This window comes from Euleptes europaea, chromosome 2 (genome assembly GCF_029931775.1).
Source record: "Euleptes europaea isolate rEulEur1 chromosome 2, rEulEur1.hap1, whole genome shotgun sequence".
NCBI lineage: Eukaryota > Metazoa > Chordata > Lepidosauria > Squamata > Sphaerodactylidae > Euleptes > Euleptes europaea.
This window is the reverse complement of record NC_079313.1, coordinates 75,556,962-75,577,385: the sequence shown is the minus strand read 5'-3', so window position 1 is coordinate 75,577,385 and position 20,424 is coordinate 75,556,962. Positions and strand designations below refer to the sequence as shown.

The following is a 20,424-nucleotide window of genomic DNA, read 5'->3' as shown; positions in this document are numbered from 1 at the left end:
ATACATTTCTCCATTGGTCAGCCCATGACCTTGCATGCAAACGTTCTGGTTTTGTATGTTCAGACTTAAAATGGTGGCCAGGCTTGTTTTTCAAAACATTAAAATTGATTTAGAATATTTTCTTCTTATCTTACATGACTTAATGGTAGCATTTAGGAGTTCATGTTTCATTTTTATTTATTTATTTTACTTGGTGTTTGCTCTGATAAATCAAATAGCTAAATTGGTAAAAATGAAATTGTTGCAAGGATTCAAACTGGAATTTTCCTTGAAGCAAGGAATTAGCTAAATTTAAGTTTACTAAATTGAGTTATACTTGGGCACCAAATGATGGTTGCTGATTTACAAGATACTGAACCATGCTTTCTTATATTATTCTAGAAGAATAGAATAACTGGGTCCAAATGTAAATTTAGGTGAGCAACATTGTTATGACTGGGGGGGGGAGTGTACTTAGCAAACCCACTCATCCTGGAGAAGGAGAGGCAAGGAGAGGCAAGAGGGTAGCCTGGTTCCCACATATGCATATAAGTTAAATGTCACAGTGTAGAAGAAGTAAGTGACTCAGCATGCCGGGACATTGGAGGGCACTACATGGCTCTAAGTGTGTGTGTTACCTCCTTAATGAGATGCCTCTTTGTTCTTAACCTGGGAGCTGCTCTCTGACCCTTCCTCTAGTCCTGTGCCCTTTGTTCTATGCCACTGGCCACATGGCTCTTCATGGAGTCAAATACATCTACAGGTCTCTCCTGTAGAAGCAACGTCCTTATACTTCCACATATGTGATGCCGCATTTAGCTGGCCATTTGTGATAGCAATTAGTATTCTTTAGATTAGCCTTCTTTCTCTTCTTTCAACCTGAATGTGAACGGAATCTACGGTAGCTGAATAAATGCAAGTTTTACTTTTGCAATATACTTCTTGGGAGTTTATTTTACTGCTTGCAATATCATGCTTCTATGATTGGGCAACCTCTGCTATATTAAATACATATCCTCAATAATATCAGCTCGAGCTGGGTGTGCCAGGAGAAGAAGGTGACCCAGAACAAAGGGGTGTGCTTGCTCTTATACCCCATCTTCACACCTTTTTGTTCTTTCTCCCTCTGGATTGGCTTGTATCACTTGGGGCCAGGGTCTGCCTCTGTCTCTGAGGAGGATGCCTGCCAAACACTGAGTGTAGTGTTAGTTTTGACACTTATTGATAAGGAAATCAAAGCCCTCCTGTTCTTCCTTTTATCTCTGTGCTTGCTGGGGCCAGTGAGTTATAAGGTTCCTGGGTTGGGTATGTTTTGAGAAAAAATTCATTATAACTTCAGATCCTGGCTTCTGGATAGGGGGGATTTGTACCGTAATTGCCTATTTCTAGGTTTCTAGTGTTCTCTTACCTCCTTTCAGGTTGTTTTTGTTTGTTTGTTTGGTTTTTTGCTGTCAAATCATATCTGCCTATTGGTGACTATGTAGATTAAGTACTTATATGCAACACCTGCTTGTTTGAGGTACATAGTGGATAGGAAGGGTATCTGTGCTACTTTTCCATTGCACAATGCTCATCGCTGTGAGCATCTAAACTGGGCCAAGTGGCTAGGATGTTGTGTTTATGATAATGTTGTGTCTTTTAGCGTAGAAAACTTCCTTGGTTAGTCCAGTGACTAATCAGATTTGTCAATGTACAAAACTACTGGATTGCTTTAACCTCCTTGCCTTCTCTCTTTGGCCTTACAGTGGAAAAGACATAGTAGATCCAAGCCTGAAACCCCAGGTGAATTTCCTGAGAATCCCAAATTTGGTCAAGAAAGGTTTGGCCAAAATAATCAAACCATGGGTGAGTTTGTGACCTCCTTAGGATTTCACTGCTAATCTTCATTTCTTCTCCATTACTAAACAATGTTTTTGGAAGAATGATTATGTTAGAAAATAGTATATGGGGAACCAGCAGTCACTTACATGCGGATAAGGCTGATCCAGTAGACATTACATACATGGATTTACAAAAATCTTTAGACAAGATACCTAACCAACGATTCCTGAGTAAGCTTAGCAATCGTGGGTCAAGATGATAGGCCTCTTTATGGATTAAAAATTGTTAAACAGAAGCAGAGAGTAGGAATAAGTGGACAGTTTTCACAATGGAGTAGCACGGTCATACAAGGATTGTTATTAGGAGTTCAGTGTTCATAAGTTTAAGGTGATGCACAAAAAAAATCTTAACTTTAAATACATACTGGTGGGTTCTGAACTGGCTGAGGCCAAGATTGAAAAAAGATCTTGGGATTATAGTGGATAGCTCAATGAAAATATAGACTCACTTTGCAGCACTGGTGAAAAAATGCAGACTCCATACTAGGGATTATTAAGAAAGGGATTGTGACTAACACAGCAAACGTTCTAATGCCCTTGTATAGAGTGATGGTGCGCCAACATTTGGAATATTATGTACAATTCTGGTTGCGGTATCTCAAAGAGGAGATTGTAGGGCTGGAAAAAGTACAGAAGAGGACAGCCAGGTAATCAAGGGTTTGCTCACCTTTCTTATGAGGAAAGGCCAAAGACTCTGGGACTTTTCAGTTTAGAAAAAAGAAGGCTAAGAAAGAAAGGCATGGTCGGGATTTATAAAATTAGGCATGGGGTATAGAAAGCGGATACTTTTTCATCCTCTCCCACAATATTAGAACTTGGGGCAGCCAATGAAGTTCCTCAGCAACAGGTGCAGAATTGACAAAAGGTAATATTTCTTATTCAACAAGTGGAATTCACTGCCAGTAGAGTTAGTAAAAGGCTCAAGCAGATATGTTTTTAAAAGGGGCACCAGATTTGTCTGGTTTCCACTGATCTGATCAGCTTTGTGTTATGTCAGATTTGGATCATGTTGGCCACAGGTCAACTTTATATTGTGACTGATTAGTATTCAGCAAATAACAGTAGTATTACATAAGTACTGATAGCCTTTGAGCAAGGGTGAGGCTTGTGCATTTGCAAATTGGAGGCTGGTATGAAGGTTGAAGGAGCTGGGTATGTTTAGCCTGCAGAGGAGAAGACTGAGAGGTGATATGATAACCATCTTCATGTACTTGAAGGGCTGTCATATAGAGGATCATGCTGAGTTGGTTTCTGTTGCCCCAGAAGGTCGGACCAGAACCAACAGGTTGAAATTAAATCAAAAGAGTTTTTGTCTAGACCACTGGTTCCCAACCAGGGGTCCATGGACCCCCAGGGGTCCGCGAGAACTAAATTAAGGTCCGCGAAACAAAGTTATAAACCCATAATAAATTAATATTTTCAATTAAAAGTTCTCTATTATAAAATATATATATTCAAATATTATTCTAAGTTTAAAGTTTAACTAACAGTTATGATTAAAGTTTATTTTCAAATTCTCAGAATTTTTATTTTGAACCTTGGGGTCCCTGCACCAAACAAAAAAGTCCTAGTGGTCCCTGGTCAAAAAAAGGTTGGGAACCACTGGTCTAGACATTAGGAAGAATTTTCTAAGAGAGCGGTTCCTCAGTGGAACAGGCTTCCTTGGGAGAGGGTAAGTTTTCCTTCCCTGGAGGTTTTAAAGCAGAGGCCATCTGCCAGCAATGCTGATTCTATGACCTTAGGCAGATCATGAGAGGGAGGGCATCTTGGCCATCTTCTGGGCATGGAGTAGGTGTCATTGAAGGTGCAGTGGAGAGGTAGTTGTGAATTTCCTGCATTGTGCAGGGGGTTGGGCTAAATGACCCTGGTGGTCCCTTCCAACTATATGATCCTATGAATGGGGTCATGAGATTGTGAGCCCCCTGAATAGTTGTGTAGTCAGCTTGCAGGATGTCTGTCATTGGGAAAATCTAAAAACTGCTGTTAGATCCTTGTTCAGTAAAGTTGAAGTTCTCCCTCCCTTATGTGAAGTGCAGTGAAAATCTGTTGATGAAGATTGATAGTCTAAAATCTGAAGTTCTAAGACTTTGGACCTCCCTTTATTATTTGTGGGTATGCCCTTGTACTAATAATGAGAACAAGAGTCTTGGATTTCTACCAATTTTGTTTTCATTCCAGTTTCCACGACTGGCCAACCATCTGAATGCATTGTGTGGAGTAAGGTAGGAGGCTCACTGTATTCCTATACATCTACAGAAACAAGCCCTTTGCAGGATAATATTTGCAACTTTGAGTGGAGTCTTCAGTCTCAAAATCCATCAGCAGTGGTGGGCTAGTTTCTTTTCTATAGTGTTCCAAATATTAATGTCGCTTTCATAAAAGTGCCAGATAAAATTTTGAAATTTACAGGCACTTTGTATGTGATGTCAAACAATAAAAGGCATCCAGGTTGAGCCTAGAAATCTCCCAGAATTACAACTGATCTCCAGGCTGCACTGGAGAAAATGGCTGCTTTGGAAGGTGGAATCCGTGGCATTATACCCACTCTCCCCAAGCTCTACCCTCAAATCTTCAGGAATTTTCTGACCCACAGTTGGCAAGCCTAGTTCTAAAGTATAGACCAAGCTTTCATTTAAGGTATATATGTACGGTTGCCAACCTCCAGGTACTAGCTGGAGATCTCGTACTATTACAACTGATCTCCAGCTGATAGAGATCAGTTCACCTGGAGAAAATAGTCGCTTTGGCAATTGGACTCTATGGCATTGAAGTCCCTTCCCTCCACAAACCCTGCCCTCCTCAGGCTCCATCCCAAAAACCTCCTGCTGGTGGCAAAGTGGGACCCGGTGACCCTATGTATCTGGCAATCCTTGTCTTATTTTATATGCATACACTTTTGTTACCTGTTCAGCAGAATGGCAGTCCTCTATCATTTTAATATGTTTGATTGATACGTGTTGTATATTGTAGGTCTGTGAAGTCCCTGTGGGAGCAGCATGACAAAGTGAAGGTAACTTTTTTTAAAACTGAATGCAAATGGGGAAACAAAACTTAATTTTTACTAAGAAAGCAAAGAGGAAATTTGTATTGCGAAAGCAAAGCGGGAGCTGAGATACATTAATTTCTCTTGAAGGAGTTGCATACAGTTTCGACAAGGGCAAGTTTGCTTCTGCTCCTGGCTATGAATAATTGTGCCTGGAGTGGGGCACAGCCCAGGTGTGTGCGTATGTGTGTGTGGAGGATGACACAGACACATGTGCCGGGAAGAATCAGCGATAACTTTATAGATTACTGATTCCTTTGGTCTTGGCACAGCATAGGCTGGGGACAGTGGGTATGGATGACACAACTGCTGTCAGCACCTTCTCCAACCCACCTGTTGTGGTAACCGAGGGCAAAGAGCTGTTATTAGGGCTGCAAGTGGTGGAAACTGCTATTCCAAGCTATTATCATCCTCCTGGGTGTGTGGCCAATTGATCAGCCCTGCAGTTGGCTGTCCTTTGCCCTGCTCCCCAGAGCCCCTTAAGAAGACTTAGTCATTCAGGGAGCCCACATGGCAGAACCTGCACTATGTACCCAGCCAACGCCTAAACACCAGCAGCCAGTTGTGACAGTTATGCTCATTTTAACAGTGCAGACAGGCATACCCAGTAAATATATTCTTGTGAAGAAGGCGAAAACCCCAGGGCATATAAATAGGGTTGTCAGGGCCCCCTCTTGATCAGCAGGAGGTTTTAGGGGGTGGGGCTGGGGTTTACCCCTGGAAGCGCTGCATTGCTGCTGCTGCTTTAGCACTCAAACCCCCAATTGGGATGTGGCGCTTCTGGGGGTAAACCCAGGAGTGACATCATCACATGCATGCAGCCGCCACTCCAGAGCAGCTGAGTGGATTGGCAGGCAATTGTCTGCCGATACCACCCACCTGGCAACCTTACCTATAAGCCAGCTAGCTCTTGGTAAAATTCCTTCTTAGCCCAGCAATCCACTGCAGTCATAGCAAAGGATGAGTAGCCACACAGAAAATAAACCTTGCAAGCATGTGAAAGGAGGGTGGGTCTTTGCTGAGAGAGCTTTTCTGAAGGCCGAGCTCCTCTTCAGCCTGCTTCCTTCAATCTGAGCTGTGTGCCAGGGCAAGCCTGCAGCCTCCAGGTCTCCATTCCCCACCCATTCCCTGATGGGCTGATCTCTGGGGCTGGCTGCAAGAAGCTGCTTGAGAGCTGACGGACTGACCTCCCATGCTGGGACCAGTTGCTCCCCAGGCACTCACCCAGGCATAAATGATGCCCCAGCTGGAGCTATACTTATGGCCTTGGTACATCTCAGCCTGTGAATTTTGCCCCATAAAAATCCCAAATTCAGTAACATCAACTGCAAACCTGAAAGAAAATACACATTCTTTGACAAATGAAAAACAGACTTAAGTTGCGTAATTGTGGTTTAGCCCCCATTGGAAACATTCTTTATAAGCAAACCTGGGGTACAAGAACTGGTTGACTAGATTCATGAGGCCCTTTGGGCCGTGCTTTTTCTTCAAGTGTCGCTAGGCTTATACCGTACACCACAGAACAGAACCAAGCCTCCAGGCTGTTTTTTAATGGGTAGAATTGTAGAATTGGCTTTGTGTATCCTAAACATGAACATATATATTAAACAAAATGTCTCTGAAAACTAGTGGCAATCAGTAGCAATGTTAGCAGAACTGTGTGTATACTGGTCTCAGAAACTGTAGAGTATCTGAGGTTCAGTGCTTACATGTAAGGAGGTGATGTATTTCCACTTGAATCCTAAAAAATACATTGGGCAGTGTTTTCCCACATCTCCTTCCATCACTGCAACTCACTCTCAATCCTGAAAGATCAGTCTTGAGAACACAGGATCCACACAGAGGCACAGCCATGAAGATTGGTGGACTAGAGCAAAGAGAGACAAGGGGATTCAATTGCCGCCTCCCCGCCAGAAGAACAAGGAAGCGCAACTTCAGCTACAACAAGTTCCTCCATGTGGTTCCTGCAGCGGATCCCTTCAAGGTCAGAAACAGCTGCAGCAACGGAAACGAACACAGTAGAACCACACCTTCTGCACAGAGAGTGGTAGGAGACTGTCCAGAAAAGTGGTGGCATGCTGCTCCATCGCAGTGCTTTTTCTTTGTCATACTGTGGCTGAAGATAAGATGTGGACATGTGATTGAAGCTGAATCTGCACAAGCTTGAAACTATGATCAGCAGGTCTTGTAAGTTGAGGATGAAGATGGAGTTGGGGGGCCCATCTTTGAGGGGGTTCAGCCCCTGTGATAGGGTTGCCAACCTCCAGGTAGTAGCTGGAGATCTCCTGCTATTACAACTGATCTCCACCCAATAGAGGTCAGTTCACCTGGAGAAAATGTCCGCTTTGGCAATTGTACTCTATGGCATTGAAGCCCCTCCCCTCCCTAAACCCCTTCCTCCTCAGGCCCCGCCCCAAAATCTCCAGGTATTTTCTAACCCAGAGCTGGCAAACCTACCCTGTGGTCACTCTAGCTCACAGCTTTGAGATGCACTTGAGTTCACAGCTGTACCTGGATGATTAAGGTGCTTTATACCTTTCTCTTAGATTCAAGGCTAATTCCCATGATTCAGCTCTTCTTGATTTCATCACTAGACTATTGGAATGGACTTTGCTTAGTCAACCCTTGAAAATAGTTCTATAATTTTGCCAGAACAGTGGAGCTTTCTTTCTGTCAGGGATATGTTGATCAAATATCTGTAGTACCTTTATTGTGGATTCTAGACTCCGTTTCAGGTATTGGTTATTATGAGTCCATAAAGTCCTAAGTGACCTGGGCCCTGAGAAACTCCCTTAAATGTACACTAATCACCTTTCTGCTCACTCACAGTGAGTATAATTAATTTACTTTCAATGGAGCCATTCTGAGTATCTCATGGACAACAAAGAGGCAAAACAACCAAGATACGGCATTAATATGAATTTGAAGTTGTGGGAGTGGATCCAGTAATGTTTTTTCTCAAGGGGAACCCCTGCAGAGTTTCAGGGAATCTAGTCTATATTTTCTCAGGTGTCTCTAACTGTTGTTGCATTTCACAATCAGGCTTATTGTAAGAAATTTGTTGATGAATGGAGGAGGTGCAAGTTAGATGTTGTCCTATGTCCAGTTCTGGGTCCTGCCTTCACTCTTGGATATCCTGGAAAGCTGCTGGGTAAGTCTCATGTTTCCAGGGTATGTCATTGAAAGCTGGATATGTCCCATGTTAGCACAAATATGTTTTGTGAACATCTAGTATTGGATTTGGACTTGGGTCTCTTCTGAAACTGAGTCTGTTCTGCCAGTCTGCATGGTAGGCTAAGTGGAAAAATAACTGTGAATAGACAGAGCAGCTGCTGTTGACAATTCTGGGTGTATTGGCATGACCCAAGCCAGATTTTCATGAAGGTCAGTCTAAGCTTGACACTGACTCATCTGTAAGCAGATCTCCTGTGGGTGCTTTTAGGAGCAAGTAGCCGTTGCTGGACAGATTGAGAGATATTTTAACCCTTTTCTCCCACATCATTTCTCCAGCCTCAGTTGCCTCTCCTCCCCTCCCCCATGCTGCTGTTTGTTCAATGGGGGAAACATGTAGATATATAAATTTTTGTATGGGAGGAACTTGTTCTATTGTCATGTGAGCTCCAACCTACACAATGCAGTTCAGATTGATCATTACAGTGATAACTAAGGGTATGCTTAACAAAACTGCCAAGCTGAAAATATACATGGAAATGGCTAGTTCGGGTCAGTATAGAGATTCCCCAGAATGGTAATGCAAATCCAGGGCTGATGGCATAATGAAACATCCCTCCCCCAAACAATTCATGTTTTTGTTTTGGTTTTTTGCATTTGCGTGCTTCCCAACAAAGCAGTATGCCTGATTTTTTTCCCTTCATTCCACTGATCTCGTGTGCAATGTCATTTCTTCATTCAGGTCAGATCCTTAAAAGGGAGGAGCACAGAGAACTCTAGGCAGTCACAAGCTGCAGAGTTGCTGTTCTCCATCACTTCCTGCTTTGCTGGGGGCTGGGGGAAGCTTGTTCAGGGGACCATAGAATTCTAATTCATGGTCCAATTTGCTCAAAACCTGGCTGTTCTTTAAAGGACAGGCAGCATGCACTCCACTGCAATTTTGGTATCATCTGGTTGAAAAACAGCTATTGCAGCCTTCCTGAAAACCCCCAAGGAGAATAATGGCAGATTGACAGGAAGGGAGCGGGGAGTCCTGGGAAGGAAGGATGTACTAAAACTAATGGCAAAATGCTTATTGGGAACAATGGGAGATCTGCTGTCTGAAGGCACATTGGACATAATGGGTGCCAGGAATGTCAATGGACCTGCATGGGTTCCATTGGAATACTTTTTTTTTGCCGTCAAGTCACATCTAACTTATGGAGACCCCTGGTGGGGTTTTCAAGGCAAGAGATATTAAGAGGAGCTTGCCATTGCTTGCCTCTGCATCATGACCCTGGTATTCTTTGGAGGTCTCCCATCCAAATACTTGCCAGGGTTGACCCTGCTTAGCATCTGATGAGATCAGGCTAGCCTGGGCTATCCAGGTCAGGGTTGGTATACATTACAGCACACAAAAGCTGCAGTGAAAATGTGGAAATGATTTAGAGAAACCTGTCCTGGGCCTGGAGTGACAACCCCTGGAGTGTCTGGGACTGGAATCTATGGTCTGGGACTGGAATGACAGCCCCCAGAACACTGATACCAGTCCCAGAAACCATCATTCCACTCCCAGGGTTTGTCATTTCACTCTGTCACGACCAGGGCAGGTTTCTCGTAATTTGTTCTGTATTTTCATTGCAACTTTTGTGTGTTGTAACATTTCAATGAAGTCTGTGCAAGCCAATTGGCATTTGTGGCTCCCATTATATCCATTGGGTCATCGGGCCTCTCCCCTTGTTCCCAATCAGCATTCTTGTCATTAGTTCTGGTACATCCGTATAATGGCAGAACAACCAAAAGGGATGGGGAGAGGGTCTGCAGGGAAGCCATTTTTACACTGTGAAAGGAAACAAACAGGCCACAACAAGGAAGGATGGCAAATGCAGATTTTTCAGTGGAAAGGTAAGAAATTTTTACTGTCAGCCAATCTCTGCAAGAGTAGAAAAATCCAGATTTTTTTAAAGAGATTGTGGCCAACCAAAGGTTGTCTGCTACTTTTGGCTGGCCATAAACTCTTTAGTTTTCATCTAACTCAGGGGTATGTAAAATTCTCTCTCTTGGTGCAATTCACTTGAAATGGGAGGGTGGTTATTAGAATATATATGGAGGACTGTGTTGTTTGCAACTTTGGTGGCATTCTCCACATAAACAGTTGACCCAGAGACCCTCATATCCATTCCCCATTGAAAATAATGGTCCTGAATTCCAAAACAACAGATTTGAATCCTGAAATGGTAATGTCCTCCTTAAAATAAGCAATCATGGACCCCAGTCCGGATATGGAATTATAACAAAAAAATTCTCAATGCTTACTCCTAGTGATAACTAGATTCCAGTCTCACCCTCTGAAATCTTCTCAGGTGGTCACATGAATCTTTGGCATGAGCAGCATGAAACTCTCTATATTTGTAGTGTTTATTCTACCGTGCGTTCTTGGACTTTGACTTTTGCTCTACCATATTTTCCCCCTTAGCTTGCATCTTTCTTCTTGCAGTATCATTACCAGTTCTGGGCTTGCAGCCCATATATCTATCTGATCCAGTTACAAGTTGACCTTGGAACAGATATTCTTCAAGAATTTTAAACATGCTTCTTGATCTGTACTTGTAGAACCTTGATTATGATTCAGAAACACACTTTCTCAGTCAGGAGAGGATTGACAGGATGGTTGGCCTCCTTTTACGTTGAATGTTATACATAGATGTTGAAATTCCAGTTAGGAGTAGGGTTGCCAACCTCCAGGTACTAGCTGGAGATCTCCTGCTATTACAACTGATCTCCAGCTGATAGAGCTGGAGAAATGGCCACTTTGGCAACTGGACTCTATGGCATTGAAGTCCCTCCCCAAAACCCACCCTCCTCAGACTCCACCCAAAAAACCTCCCACCAGTGGTGAAGCGGGACCTGGCAACCCTAGTTAGGAGTGCATTTTTACTAGGGTTGCTGCTGAGTTTGGTCTGTTGTAGAAGAGTCAGGTGGTTGTAGGGCAGAATGAATGATTCATTGTTGGATGGGCAGGAGAAGATGACTGAAGGGGGAAAATGGATCATTGCTGGAAATGACCAGAGAGAAAGAAAAGAGCAACAAAGAGCTAAATATGTTTGAGGCAGGGTTTTTTGCCATCCTGAATTGCAATGTGTAAGAAACAAAAGAAACTGCTGGCTGTGCTCATAAGCCCCTGTTAACAATTGTCTACTGAATGAATGGTTTTATTTGCGTGTAGCCTTAGGCCATTATAAACATATCAACAATGCCATAAATACATAAGAAAGGAAGAATGCTAGGTTAATAAAATGCTAGATTAATAGTAAATATACATAATAAAAAAGTATGCTAGATTGATACATACAGAGCAAAAATAACTAAAAGTTGCAGCGGTATCCCAATCGGCCAATGAGACCTAACTGTAGGCTTGCCGGACCCCGTAACTCCACCGGCGGGAGCTTTGTGGGGCCCTACCTAACCACCATTTAAAATCAACTCGAAGCGACCATATTGGACCTTATTTTCTTAGCTGCCAGAGCATACAGGGAGGTCCTATAAGAAACAAAGCTATCAGAGATTTTTAACAAGAATACTAATTACTCAGCACTAGGACAAGTGTTTAGTCTAGAAATCAATGCGGCAAAAAAATTAGCCCTGGGTTCCACATATAGAGGGCATTCAAATAAGTAGTGCTATAAGTCCCCCAGAGCGGAAGTTAGACAGATGCAAAAACGTTGATCTTTTGGAATTTGGTAATAATGCCTCGCCAATATGGCCGTTGGCATCGTTTGAAACTATAGGGGCGTAAAGGCTGCTCTAAGTTTTGGATTGAGTATGTTGGCTAAATAAGAAGCTCCAAGATGGTCAGTTTAAAAAAAAGTTTAAACCAAGGAGCAGTTTGACGCAGAAGCCAGCAGATTGGCAGTCTGTCAAGGATAACACCATCAGAAAGTCCTCTGCTACTTAGAAAAGTGTAGTTTATTTCACAGTGCAAAGATATAATACAGATACTTCTTACACACTCTCCGCTCATAGCATCCCACACAGAGCATCAGTTCCACTCCATTATATACACCTGGTGGACGCAGCCACCAATCACAGTAGATGCCTAGTCATCCTGACATGGCTCCTGTATTGCATCAGCCTCCTGGTCATAACTGGATCAGGCCAGCTCCCTCTAGCTCTCCAGGGACTTTCCAGGCTGATTGCATCATTACTAGATCCATCTGATCTAATCTGCACCTGTCAAACTAATCTGACAGCCTTGTAATCTTGACACAGTTCCCGATTTCAGAATCTGTGTTCTGTCCATCAGGGGATCGAATTTGTAGACCCAGACTTTAAATTGGGAATAGTCTGCTGATTGCCCTAAAATATCATCTGGAATTGAGTACTGAAATATCTTATTTAGGAAATCAAGGCGTAATGGCTCTTTTGTTAGCATGATATAAAATGATTGATTGCTAAGCAATTTTACTGTAGCTGTTCGGTTCTCCCCACCCCATAGTTTTAATACCACTAGGTGTGTATGCACCCTGAGTGAGGGAAGCCCTGTTTCAGCCCTCATCAGGGCAGTGGGAGACCCCTTGGGGAGAACTAAAATACGCCTGAGAAAGTAATTTTGAATAGATTATAAACTGATAAGAATATTGTCTTTCCAGCCCCATACTTCCACTCCATAAAGGAGGTGTGGTACAACCTTACTTTTGTAGAGTTTTAGGATGGGGTCTATAAGGAAACCTCCCTTCATGTAGAAAAAATTTAAAATGGGCCTCACTATCCTTAACAATTGTCCAGTGAAGCCAAGAATTTGTGTAGCGTATTGAAACAGACCTGAGGCTAGGGCAGTTGAATTAAAAAAAATTCGGTATAGTTCGGATTCGGCTGAATTGGGCCCGTTTAGATTCGGGATATGCTGAAGTCCAAACTCCCCCACTTCAGGTCTGTGTAATTCGGCGGGAATTCAAAGTTCGGGGAAAAAATTCGGCCGAATAAAGCCATTAAAAACACAACCGCGCCTTTCCGCGGCTCTGGGGGGCATTTTTGGGGGTAGAGGTCCCAAACTTTCAGAGGAGCTTCAAAGGACCCTTCTTGCCAGACCCCCCAAGTTTTGTAAAGATTGGGTCGGGGGGGCTGAGATATGGGCCCCGAAAGGGGTCCCCCCCACCCTTAATGTGCATCTCTGAGCAGAGCTTGCCGCCCATGCACAAAGCTCCCAGCCCCGACAAACAGCTGATGAGAGCAAGGGCGGGGCAGCTGCTAAGAACTTTGCAAAGCAACACAACTGCAAAGCAACACCTTTGCAAACATGCAAAGGGCGGGGCAGGTGTGAAGAATTTTGCAAAACAATACAACTGCAAAGCAACACAAGCACGCAATGCAACACCTTTGCAACAGTGCAAAGCAACACCTGACACCTGGGAGTTTGCAAACCATGGAAAGGGACAGAGGCAGCTAGCTATGCATAATGAGCAGGAGGGGGTGGAATTTCTCCTTTTGCATTGGACTTGGGAGCAGGCAGATGCATTCTTTAAGTCACCATTTGAAAACCAGTTTTGAGCAAGCATCAAAATAACCTAACTGATCTTATGAATGAGGGAAAACCTGAAGACATAAAAATGAAGCCCCCCCTCAAACCAGGGAGAGAGAGACTGGAGGGGGAACACACACCCCAGGCAGAACAGGCAAAAGCCCCCTTTGGCTTCCCCCCCACCCACAGAAACTGCCCCCTCCCCACACACACACAGACTCTGCTTTCCCCCCCACATACACACAGAAAAGAAAAATTACAGATTAAAGCCCCCAAACGGGTCTTACTGTGGCTGTCTTCTGTTCCATCAGGAGGGGCTGGGAGGCTGGGTAATCCAATATGATTCCATTTGTATCCAATATGAGATCCATATGTATGCATCTCTCGAGGGTGATCCATTCATCCCAATAGGGAAAAGGGGAAAGCCCATATCTCGGGGGGCCCTGACCCAATGTTTACAAAACTTGGGTGGTCTCTTAAGAAGCCTTGTCTGAAGCTCCGCTGAAAGTTTGGGGTCGGAACACCCAAAAATGCGCCCCCTGGAAGCCACGGAAAGAGAAAAGGGGGGAGCCGATATTTCTGCCCCCACTGAACCCATCTTTACAAAACTTGGGTGGTCTCTTAAGAAGGATTGTCTGAAGCTATGATAAAAGTTTGGGGGCTGCACCCCCAAAAAAGCGCCCCCTGCAGCCACGGAAATGGAAAAGGGGAGAGAGGAAAAAGGGGTGGAGCCCATATCTCGGGACCCCCTGACCCAATGTTTACAAAACTTGGGGGGTCTCTTAAGAAGCCTTGTCTGATGCTCTGCTGAAAGTTTGGGGTTGGCACACCCAAAAATGCGCCCCCTGCAGCCATGGAAAGAAAAAGGGGGGAGCCCATATCTCGGGACCCCCTCACCCAATGTTTACAAAACTTGGGTGGTCTCTTAAGAAGGCTTGTCTGAATATCCCCTGAAAGTTTGGGGTCTGTACCCCAAAAAATGCACCCCCTGCAGCCACGGAAAGGAGCGAATGTGCACAAGCACCGCCGCACACACACACAAGGATTTCCCTCTCTCTCTCTTTCCCCGGCGGGGCCGCACATCAGCTGATTCCTCCAGTACTCAATCCTGACTGATTGGCTAGAAGAAGACCCAGCTTGGCCACCGATTGGCCGGGGGAGGAGAATGCTGCTTACTGAAGGTTATGCTGCTTACTGACGGCCCCGAATTGGCCGGATTTATTCGTGAACTCCCGAACTCGCTGAATTTGGCTCCCCGGTTGCCCGCTATTTTTGAGTTTGGTTCGTCCCAAACTAAAAACCACCGAATCAAGGGAAATTCGGTTGATTTTCAGTTCGGGCCGAACCGAATCAACATCCCTACCTGAGGCTGAAACCTTGGCAGGCTTTTGACTATTTATAAAATCACACATTTGCCACATGTACTGGAAGGCTACAAAGAAAGATGGCAAGTCTTACTACAGTCAGATGACTCTTATTGTGGTTTGTTCTTAGATTCCATGATAGCTCTATTGTACATGTTCACTTTCCCAGCTGCTGTCTCATCTACCATGTTATACAATGTCTTGAACTTTCCTGCTGGAGTTGTGCCAGTCACCACAGTGACAGAGGAGGATGAAGAAGAGTTGCAGCATTACCAAGGACAGTACGGTGATCCCTGGGATCAGAAACTGAAAAAGGTCTGTCTGGATTTAGGTGGAATTGTGTGTGTGCAAAGTGCCTTCAAGTCGCAGCTGACTTATGGCGACCCCTTTTGGGGTTTTCATGGCAAGAGACTAACAGAGGTGGTTTGCCAGTGCCTTCCTCTGCACAGCAACCCTGGTATTCCTTGGTGGTCTCCCATCCAAATACTAACCAGGGCTGACCCTGCTTAGCTTCTGAGATCTGACGAGATCAGGCTAGCCTGGGCCATCCAGGTCAGGGTGAGGTGGAATTAGCAGGGGACATTTTAATATTCAGTGACTTCTCACACTTCAGAATTTGAACTCTGACGTCAAGGTGTATAGTCCCCAAATATGGCATTTAATTTTCAGAGGTGAATTTTGTCATTTCATTTAATGGAAATAGGCAAGTTTCAAATTTTGAAGCTAATATAAAACTTAGTAACTAATCTAAAGCTGACCAAATTTGCACATTTTCTGTCACTGACTGCAGATCAGGGCTTTACTGTATTGCTGCTACCCCATGATTATACAACAGTAATGTTTAGTTAAAGCAGATGCATGGTGTGATGTCATCATGCGCATTAGATTCCTAATGACAAGGACAGTATTTGACATATCTATATAACTAATTCCCAAATCTGCCTCATGCCTGCGGATACTTAAATCTGCCGATAGGGGGTAGACTGAACCTCAACAGGTTTTTCTGCAGGAAAATCTGAACCTTAAAAATAACCCAGAACTAAAGAAACCGAGGTTGCTGCATTGGCTAGCAAGCCCGCTGCAGGCTTGCCAGCCAAGATCAGGAGTGGGTTGGCGGCATTGGCAGGCTCAGCAATGGAGGGGGGAGGGATTCCCCCCCCACACACACACACACAAGTTTCGCTGGCTCCCACTTGTGGAGTATAATAACAGAATGCCATGAAGGTGCATTTAACTAAATGCTAATGGGAGATGAAGGGAAGAGATGAAAGTCAGTGTGTAGCTTGGATGCCAGTCATCATAAATATTGACACACCTGATACTGTCAAATGCTGAGTGATATTGCATGTTGGCTGTCAGGTACTGTCAAGTGAATAATCTTTGGATGTCAAAACACAGATGTCAAATAGAAAACATTTGCCCATAGGGCAGTTGCAAAAAAACCACCAAAGGTTGGCAACCCTAGGTTTTGAAGGCTTGGGACTCAGGCTCTGAGCATTCTTGACAACTCTTTGCATGACTCTTGCAGGCTGTGGAAGATGCCGTGGGGCTTCCCGTGGCTGTGCAGTGTGTGGCCTTACCATGGCAAGAGGAATTGTGCCTTCGGTTCATGAAGGAAGTGGAGACGCTGTCCTGCAAGTGGAGAGGAAAGAAGGCCATATGACTCTGACTGAGGAGGCAATTTGATTAGAATGGATACGATTGCACAGTAACAATGTGAAGTGGCAGACAATCTTTGCTTCCAAACAGCAAAAAAAGAAAAGAAAAAGCATTCCTTTGGCTCCAGCATTTTTTGTGCCTTCCACCCTTCTGTTAAAGGAAGCCTGAATTAGCAGCTGTTGCAGCTCACCAGGCACTTGGGTATATTATTCAGAGTAGCTAGATCTAGAAGGAGTGGCAAATGCCACGTCAGTAGTTTTTGTCACTGTTCAAATCTGTTTCCCTTTCAGCCAGGAGTGATCCACCCCCCCACCAAAGGCTTAAATGAATCAAGTGACAGAAGCTCACTCCGTCCAAAATTGGCAACACTGTCCCTTCAGGAACATCAGCTGTCCCAACAAGCATCACATCCATTTTGTCTCAATTTGGTTCTAGTTTTCCCCCCCTGACATTGGCCAACAGCAAAGACGGACACTTCTGATGGTTTAGTTAATGAAATTTCCCTTGTCCATTTATAAGTGGATATCATCCAACGGAGCCGCTAAAGCCATCTCCATTAAAAAATCAGGCCTGAAGCCTGACTGAAAAGAGGTCAAGGTAGGGTTGCCAGGTCCCTCTTCGATACTGGTGGGAGGTTTTTGGGGTGGAGCCTGAGGAGGGTGGGGTTTGGGGAGGGACTTTAATGCCATAGAGTCCAATAGCCAAAGCAGCCATTTTCTCCGGGTGGACTGATTTCTATCAGCTGGAGATCAATTGTAATAGCAGGAGATCTCTAGCTATTTCCTGGAGGTTGGCATTCTTAGGTCAAGGGCAGACGTATCATCTGGAGTCTTTCTGCCACAACATGCTTAATCATTTTAATTGCAAAGGTCCTCTGCCTAGAGAAGATTTTTTTAAAACAAAGACACACCTAAACTGGAGTGGAACAGAAAGAAGGCCATTACCAGCTCTCTCCCATTGAAATCAAAGGGACACAAATGTGCTTGGGTTTGATGCTTTTTTGGCCAAATACTTTTGTTCAATAGGGCTTGGATCCTACCAGTTTTTCTACTAGGGTGAGGAAGGCCCTTCTGGACCCAGAAAAGGCTGTGCTGGTGATTCGGTGAACTGTGTGCCCTAAAACCAGGCAGGATGAGTCTGTAGTAGAGCTGCCAAGTGGTGGTGGCTGGAGAGCTCCTGCTATTACACCTGATCTCCAGGCAACAGAGATCAAAGATCAGTTCACCTGCAGAAAATGGCTGCTTTGGAAGGTAGACCGTATGGCATGTACCCCATTGAAGTCCCCCCTCCCCAAACCCTGCCCTCCTCAGGCTCCACCCCTTAGTCTGTAAGTAGGAGGGGAATTGGACAAGACTGCACCTCTTCCCTCTTGCACTAGAAGGAAAACTGGTAGGATCCAATCCTATGAGTGGTCATCCCCCATGAAAATGAATGTGAAAACCACAAACTTGACTAAAAATCCTAAATTGTAATCATCTCAATGCTGACTGTAAAAAAAACGAATGCATATCCCACCTTTCTTCCTTCTTGGGCTTCCAGACATGGGGTTCCAGGAAGGTCTCCCATCCAACCATTGGCTAAACCCAAACACGCCTAGCTACTGCAAAGTTGCTGCATCATGGGCCATCAGTTCATACCATGGGGTTCTAATGGCATGAAACCTTATAATTTTACATGTGGCTATAAAAAGCACGAGTTATTTTCTGGCAATATACTGTTTGCTGTTGTAATTGTGCTTGCTCTAACTTAAATGAAATGCATTAGCAAGACACTTGCAGTGATCCAAACACATAACAACGGTTTAGAGCATGCCACTCATTTGTAGCTCATTTCAGCATCAGCATGGGTGGCAAGTTGGGAATTCATGCATGCAGTGTACGTGTTTGTATGTTGTAAGTGCATAGGCTCTGTGCACAAAAGCATCATCTACCTATGGAGATCAGATGGTGGTGTCCATTGGTGCTGTCCTGATTTCCATCCCCCACACTGATATGTAAAAAAGGCCACACTCTGGACAAAGTATACACTAATATGCTACAAGATGGAAACTGAAAAACAAACTTGAATGGCAGTTACTGTTTATTCTTCCCTTATTCATTTATTGCAACACTGTCCACTCTCTTCACATTTTGGATATCTGGTTGGTAACTTATTTATTCTGTTTTGTTTATTTACATTATTTATAGTCCACCTTTCTCACAAAGATTCAAGGCGGATTACAGAAATATAAACATGACAAATGTTCTAGGATGTGGCTCCTTAGCCAAATAGAAATAATTCAAGGGATTGATGACATTGCAAACATTTGCAAGGTCCTGCTACTTTTGGTTTGGAGATAGGGTTGCCAACCTCCAGGTACAAGCTGGAGATCTCCTGCTATTATAACTGATCTCCAGTGATAGAGATCAGTTTACCTGGAGAAAATGGCCACTTTGGCAATTGAACTCTATGGCATTGAAGTCCCTCCCCTCGCCAAACCCCACCCTCTTCAAGCTCTGCCCCCAAAATTTCCAGGTATTTCCCAGCCTGGAGTAGGCAACCCTATATGCAGAAGATATGGTTCAAGGAGTGGAGTGCACTAGAGTCGGAGAAAAGAAATGGCCTAGGGTGAGAGGCAGGAGCTACCTACTGGAGTATAGAGAGCAGGGTGTATGAGCAATGCATGACAGTCTTTATAGAGGGGGGGTGGGACCAGGTTATAACATGATAAGGCCTTACATAATACACGTCATTTAAAGTGACCTCATATGTTAAAAATAACATTTTATTACTTTCACAGAAAGGACACTGAAAATATAAATACGAAAGCTTTATTTTTGCATGTATACCAAGGCACAAAGAAAAGGTGATAACCTTACTAAAACTTAATTTTTTTCTTGTTTAGAAGCCCTTCCTGTTGCGAGACACTAAATCCAGCTCTGAAAGGAGAGTCCTTTATTTTTTGCCATCAAGTTGCAGTTGACATACGATGGCCTTGTAGGGTTTTCAAGGGAAGAGGCATTCAGAGGTGGTTTGCCATTGCCTGCCTCTGAATAGGAACTCTGGAGTTCCTTGGTGGTCTCTCATCCAAATAGTAACCAGGGATTGACCCTGCTTAGCTTCCAAGATCTGATGAGATCAGGCTAGCCTGGGCTGTCCAAGTCAGGGGTTTAGAGCATTGCCTGAGCTCAAGTGCCACCTGCTGTCTGTGATGTGAATTATGAGCCATTCTCAGCCTAACGAGACCAGTTTTTGCTGCAGTGGAGTTTAAAGTTTAAAAGGGTTGCCACAGTCCAGCTAGGGCTCAGCTCTCTGTCCCCCCCCCCATTCTTCCCTCGCTGCTCTTGCTGCCTCCAGGGGGCAGGACAGCTGGTCTATGATCAATTGCTGCCTTTAAACACACTTTAAAGGACCATTATTTTCAATGGGTGGTAGAATTGACCTCCGGACTCTGGATTGCTGGTCTACCGTTCATTAAAAATAATAGACAGAAGACCTGGCCTCCAGATGAAGGTAGGTGTACTGCACATTGAAACAGTGGCACTTTATTGTTTAAAGGACCTATGTGCTGCCTGCATAGCAGCATAGAGGCTTCCCAGTTCAATTAAAGATATTTCTGATATCTATTGGGAGTAAAATATCTGAACACTGGCTTTTGCAGTGTTGGCATTACCAATCCAATACTAGAAACATCAGGAATTTTATCTGATCAGTAACATCTGATTGCACACCCCTAGAAGGAAGTGAAGATCAGTGGCTTCTGTACTTCCCTAACAACTTTCACGACAACTTTCCCCTGTTATCTCTACCAATCGAAACTGGTAAAAGCTATTTCTGGCCACTGCTGCAACC

At 44.1% G+C, this 20,424-nt stretch overlaps 1 protein-coding gene across 1 annotated transcript in view; it reads left to right on the top strand.

The window, feature by feature from the left end:
- Positions 1-16,597, top strand: part of LOC130473258 (vitamin D3 hydroxylase-associated protein-like) — a 40,308-nt gene extending 23,711 nt beyond the window's left edge. Inside the window, 6 exon segments of the mRNA XM_056844783.1 lie at positions 1,725-1,824; positions 4,038-4,081; positions 4,830-4,869; positions 7,945-8,053; positions 15,104-15,249; positions 16,463-16,597. Coding sequence (XP_056700761.1) covers positions 1,725-1,824; positions 4,038-4,081; positions 4,830-4,869; positions 7,945-8,053; positions 15,104-15,249; positions 16,463-16,597 — 574 coding nt within the window.
- Positions 16,598-20,424: the final 3,827 nt, after the last annotated feature.